Source organism: Alligator sinensis, unplaced genomic scaffold (assembly GCF_000455745.1).
Source record: "Alligator sinensis unplaced genomic scaffold, ASM45574v1 scaffold12_1, whole genome shotgun sequence".
Lineage (NCBI taxonomy): Eukaryota > Metazoa > Chordata > Crocodylia > Alligatoridae > Alligator > Alligator sinensis.
In genome coordinates this window covers 2,744,116-2,749,402 of record NW_005841973.1, presented here as the reverse complement: position 1 = coordinate 2,749,402, position 5,287 = coordinate 2,744,116, and the positions used below count along the sequence as shown (strand labels likewise).

Below are 5,287 nucleotides of genomic sequence, written 5' to 3'. Positions count from 1 at the left end.
GGGGGGGGGGGGGGGGGGGTGTAGCGTGTTTATTCCAGAAGTGCTGTAGGCAAGTGATGCTGACGAGATCTCCGAGGAGCGAGGCTACTTGCTGGTCTTGGTTTCCTCTAGGGGGATCTGAAGGAGGGTGGGAGACTGTTCCATAATGCGCACCAGCAGCCGGTCAATGTAGTTTTCCAGCTCCTGGATGTGCTCCTCCTTCTTGCTCAGTTCTTTCTCCCTCTGCAGCAGCAGCTGGATGAGTTCGTCATGGGTCAGGTGATAATACTTGGCAGACTGGTCTGGCAGAGCAGGATCCTAAGGCAGGAGCAAACAGGAGAAGCCAGTGAGATGTGAAAGGTGACTAGCAAAACACAACTGCAGCCAACACAGACTATGTGTGCTGCAAGGTACAGCATATGGCCATTATGGTAGTAGCATCCTACAGCACTTTACAGTCACACTGGATCGGAAGGGACCACCCGAACCACTGAGTCTGGTCTCCTGCTCTTACAGGCAGCTACATTATAATCCTATTAAAAAATTGATCATACTCTCTTTTAGGTTTAGGCAGAATGTTTGCCCCCGCTACTCCTACTGGAAAGCTGCTCCATAATCTCCCTTCTCTGATGGTTAGAAGCCTTCTAATTCCCATCCTAAATGTATTATTATAGCCAGTGTGTATGTATTTATTCTTGTGCTAATAATGTCTAATAGCCTAAATAGTTCCTTTCCTGCACTGGTGTTTTTTCATTGTTTTACTTTTCCATTGTATGGATGAATAATAGCAGTGCAAGAGACTGTGCAGAGCAGACACGGAGCATAGGGAAGAACCAGAAGCTTGTCCCAGATGGCAGCGACTCTTCCAGCCACAGTGGGGAGATCATGAGAAGGGAGAGAGAGGAAGTTACAGCTAGCTGGATGCAGGGGAGCAGAATCATACAAGACCTGAGAGCCAAGGAAGATATGGTTGTAAGCCAGACCCCCAGAAATACAGGGAGCATTGCTAGGGGTGTTTGAGCACAGCATCTGAAGTGGCTGTATTCCTGTGAAATAGAGCAGCAAGCAACACTGTACACACAGCAGGTCTCAGGACACCTGGGGCAGGGAATGCAATAGCCTGGGGGAGAGGAAATTCAAGCATCTCATTGGGACCATGTATTTGTGCATATCCACAATACAGCAAAAGGGCTTTTGATGTGCCCATCTCCACACCAACTTTTCGCAGGCCCTGCACTATGAAGAACTAAGGCACATGCAACATTTCAGGAAGCATCTGTCAAGAGACAGAGCCCTTTGGATTTTCATTCAGAGTGAACTCGACACATCACTGACGTCTTCCTCTCTGCAAAGCATTCGGCTCTGAATAGATGGGAGAACTGCTGTGTTTGGCAGCAACCCCCTCAAACACACCGACTGCTCCACTTGGGCAGCTCTCTACGTGGAATCAGATGTAGTGCCTTCTCCAGATTAGGTAATCAGCCTCGGCGAGTGGCAACACCAATCAGCTAGCCCCCGTGCTAATTAGCCCACCCAGAGCTCCAATGCTCCCAGTTTAGGAGGCGGTGCCTGTGAAGCCACATGTGGTACATGAAGACCTTGCTGTATGGCACGGTTTGCTTACTGTGTAGACATGACCCTAGTTCAATTTTGGGGGGTTCAAGGCATCCCTCACGGACCTTGAGGCATTCCTCCATAACTTTTGTGAACTGAGTGGCACAGAGTTTACCTCCTTGCAGAGGGGCAGGCAATAGGGGTAGAGAGTCAGCCAGGTAGGGACAAGCCTGAGCCTGTGCTTATCTCACACCTCAGGACACCCTTCGAAGGAACTTGTGGCACCCAACCTGCCAAGGCAGCCTGGTTGAGAATCACTACTAAAGCCATCCAGCTTGTCTTGTGAACTGTAAGTCACGGCTTAGCAGGAGGCAATGAAATCAGAGGCCTGATCATGAAGCAGAAGGAAAAAGAGTGCATGCTCACTCCGTCCAGGCTAGGATCTTGCTGTGCACTTAGCATCAAGACTGGAGGCAGGACTACTGGGTAATAGCCGAAGCTCCGCTGATTCAGCCATCTAACAGCATCACGCAGACAAGCGTCCCCTACTTCGGGGATAGCTACGGCTTCCATTTCAAGCACCTCTAAGTACTAATATAATGGAAGCAAACCAGTGGCTAAGGATAATGAGAGTCAGAGGCCAGTGGTGATGCACCTACCTTTAATTTCTTGTGCTCCGCCTTCTCTAGTTGCGTGGACGGGGCCACTGGCTGGATGCTGCCCGTTGTGACGGTCTTCAGCTTCTCCAGGCCACTGCTCAGGGCAGAGGTCAAGCTGGACCTGTGCTGCTTTTTCTCAATGGAGGCCTCTGACACCGCAGCACTTATGGGCTTCACTGGATGAGGACTAGGGAAAGCAAGACAGACAGTTAATGGCACACATGGTTGAGGGGAGGAAAGCACTTTTATCTGCCCTAGATTGGGGAGGAGGCTGCATAGCTGTCATTAAAGTCACACAGCAAGACGTCCTATAATGAACCACACTGAACGATCCTGGCTCCTAGGGCAGGGGTGACCAAAGTGCAGCCCACTGGCAGACAGCCCACAGCGCTCTCCAATGCAGTTTGTGACCTCCAAGATGAAAACAGGACTCGTGGAAACTGCAGACTCCAGGACACAATGCTGAATCTTAATGCAAGGAAATCAAGCCCCGGCACGTTGGAACTCATGGTCTCTGCAGGCTGCTCAACGTGGCAGCATTGTGTGCTGGAAGCCATGGTCTGGGGGGTCACTGAAGCAATGGGAGATTTGGTGCAAGTTAGGTGCAAAAATGGGGGGCTCCTGGCTGCGTGTACAGCTAAGGACTTTGTGGCAGAGTCTAGGTGCCCTTGGGACAGCCTAATTAACTGCCTACATTAATTACAGGACAGCTTTGGTTATCCAAACCCTCAATTACCCAAACAGCAATTCTTTTCTTTTTTTTTTAAACGATGTTGCACCTGCTGGTATGGTACAACCACCTGTTCTCCTTCCAGCTTTGCTGCAAAGGTCTGTATGGGTCAGGGCGGTCTGGTTTTACACATGATATCACAAATTGCCACCGTTTCTCTTATCCAAACAGCTTTTTGTCCTGTGCCTTGCACGGGTTTGCTTAAGTGAGAAGACACTGCGCTATGTTATTATTGCAAGCTTCAATCAGCAAGTTGCCTATTGCACATTTTCCACAGCTGCGAGACTACTCTAGTTTCACTAAGAAACCTCACTAAATACCATATTTTCTCACATACAACACCTGCCCAAATATAATATGCATCTTGTTTTTGAATGGCTGAATGAAGAAATAAAGATTTGTCCACAGTTAGGGCTGCACAGAGCAGGGACAGAGCCTAAACTCACTCTCCGTTTCTGCAGAACTAAAGCTGATTCCCTAGCTGCTGCAGAAAACTGGTCTCCATGGGTGGATTTATGATTCTGAAAAGAGCTGAGAGGCTGTGCAAGAGAGAAACCAGGAGCAGCTAGCTGACAGCAAAAGTTAGATTGATTAATAAAACATCATGACCATTAAAAAGGGGAGATGATTCATTAACACTTGCACAAGAGTGAAGAACAATGAGCTATTAAGTCAACTGACTCCCTCAGCTGCTGCACTCTGAAGCAGGAATCAAACCAGGGTATTTCCAACCCCTGGCAGAAAGTCAGCTCCCTGCTTAAGACGCGCCCCAATTTCAGGGAAAGGAGCATGTTGTATGTGAGAAAATATGGTATTCAAGTTTCATTAACAACGGTCCCTGGCTTTTTCCTTCCAGTGCTTTTGGCTACAACATAACTCAAGGGCACTACAGCATCTGTACCAAAACACCCCAGTCAAGCCATAGGGACACAGCAGCATCGCCTCTTTGCACTCTTTGGCAGATGAGAAAGAATTGCTCTGTTTTAGCTAGCAAGCCCGCCCCTTCTGCAGTTACTGGAAGTGGATACAGGCTGCATTTCAGGGCTTGGTCAGCACGTGTTTGGCCTTCTAGCTGTAGTCTGGACCCCCCTCCAAACTAACGGGAAGAGAAGTGTCCTGTGGCAAGCTGTGCTGCAAGCTTCTAGCGGAGCAGAGCGGGGCTGGTGCAATAACTATCCAGGTCTGACATCAAAACCAGGAAAGGAAAGCCAGGATAAAAAAGCCATGGAGCATACTTACACTGCAAGTGCAGCAGCTACGCTACGAAGAGTCATGACTACAACTGACATATGTGCGTGTACTACTGACAGCTCAGAGGAGCTCCAATGCTCAGCAAGGATTCATCTGTTCAAAGACCCAGTCCAGTGAGGCAAGTGAGGATGTTCCCCATTTGGAGATGGTATAACTGACACCCATCCTGGGGAAGTAACATGTACCCAAAGTTACTGGCAGAGCCAGGAACAGGAACCCCTTCCTCCTGATCTCCAGGCCTGTAATCTAGCTTCAAAGTTGTGAAAACTGGAGAAAGACAACAGAGCACAGGGGATCCCAGATTTGAAAAGCACTCCTCCAAAAGGCCCCCAAGTTGCTTCTAGTAGCCAAACTAAGTTGCCCCTAGCAATAAAAAAGGACTTCAAAAGCTACCAGAACTTCAGCTGAAGCAATGCTGCCAGGGATGCTACGATAACAGAAATGGAGTGGGAAGAGATATGTGACCTTTTCAGAGCAGTACAGATCATTCAAATCCCAACACAGATCCATCTTGCACATGGCAGCATTCCCCAGAAAGGAGACTTCCAATTTGCACATGCTTTGGGGATGGACATTTGCACTCTAGCTCAGGGATCAGACTCACAGCCATCAGCCATGAGAGCTGCACGCCCTTTGAAAGACCAGCCAGCCATCTCAGAGAGGCATTGGGACCCAGGCCCAAAACTCAGGGCAGAGGAGAAAGGTGTCCCTTTTCTTAGGCCTCCAAGACTGGTCCTGTGGTTCAGAGTTGGCTCCTTGTTACTTGTATTTCAGTTCCTGTGACTGCACACCTACTCAGGGTAGAGTCTGGTGATGCTATGGCCACTGCTTGGAGCCAGATAAGCAGAGATCGCTAGCTTAGAAGCCAAAATTGGCGTTTTGAGTCCTACTTAGCACTGGAGGAGACATGTTGTAACTGGCAGGTCTCCCTATGCACCACGGAGAAATTTTCAGAGACTCTCTTCCTTCCAGGACAGTGTTGGCCAAGTCAATCTACATCCGCAGTCCAGGCTAGTTTGGCCAGGTTGGTCCCAGGAGCTCTCATGAGACAATGCCAGCTGCCCCTAACATTACAAAGCTAATGCATTAACACATCCTGCCAGGACCCTGCAAA

At 49.0% G+C, this 5,287-nt stretch overlaps 1 protein-coding gene across 2 annotated transcripts in view; it reads right to left on the bottom strand.

Moving 5' to 3' along the window:
* Positions 1-6: 6 nt before the first annotated feature.
* Positions 7-5,287, bottom strand: part of RAB11FIP5 (RAB11 family interacting protein 5) — a 77,887-nt gene continuing 72,606 nt past the window's right edge. For both annotated transcript variants that reach the window (XM_006020919.3, XM_025200644.1), the window contains 2 exons: positions 2,193-2,379; positions 7-297 (listed from right to left, as the gene is read on the bottom strand). In XM_006020919.3, coding sequence (XP_006020981.1) covers positions 85-297; positions 2,193-2,379 — 400 coding nt within the window. In that variant the 3' untranslated portion in view covers positions 7-84. The remainder of the gene's footprint in view (positions 298-2,192; positions 2,380-5,287) is intronic.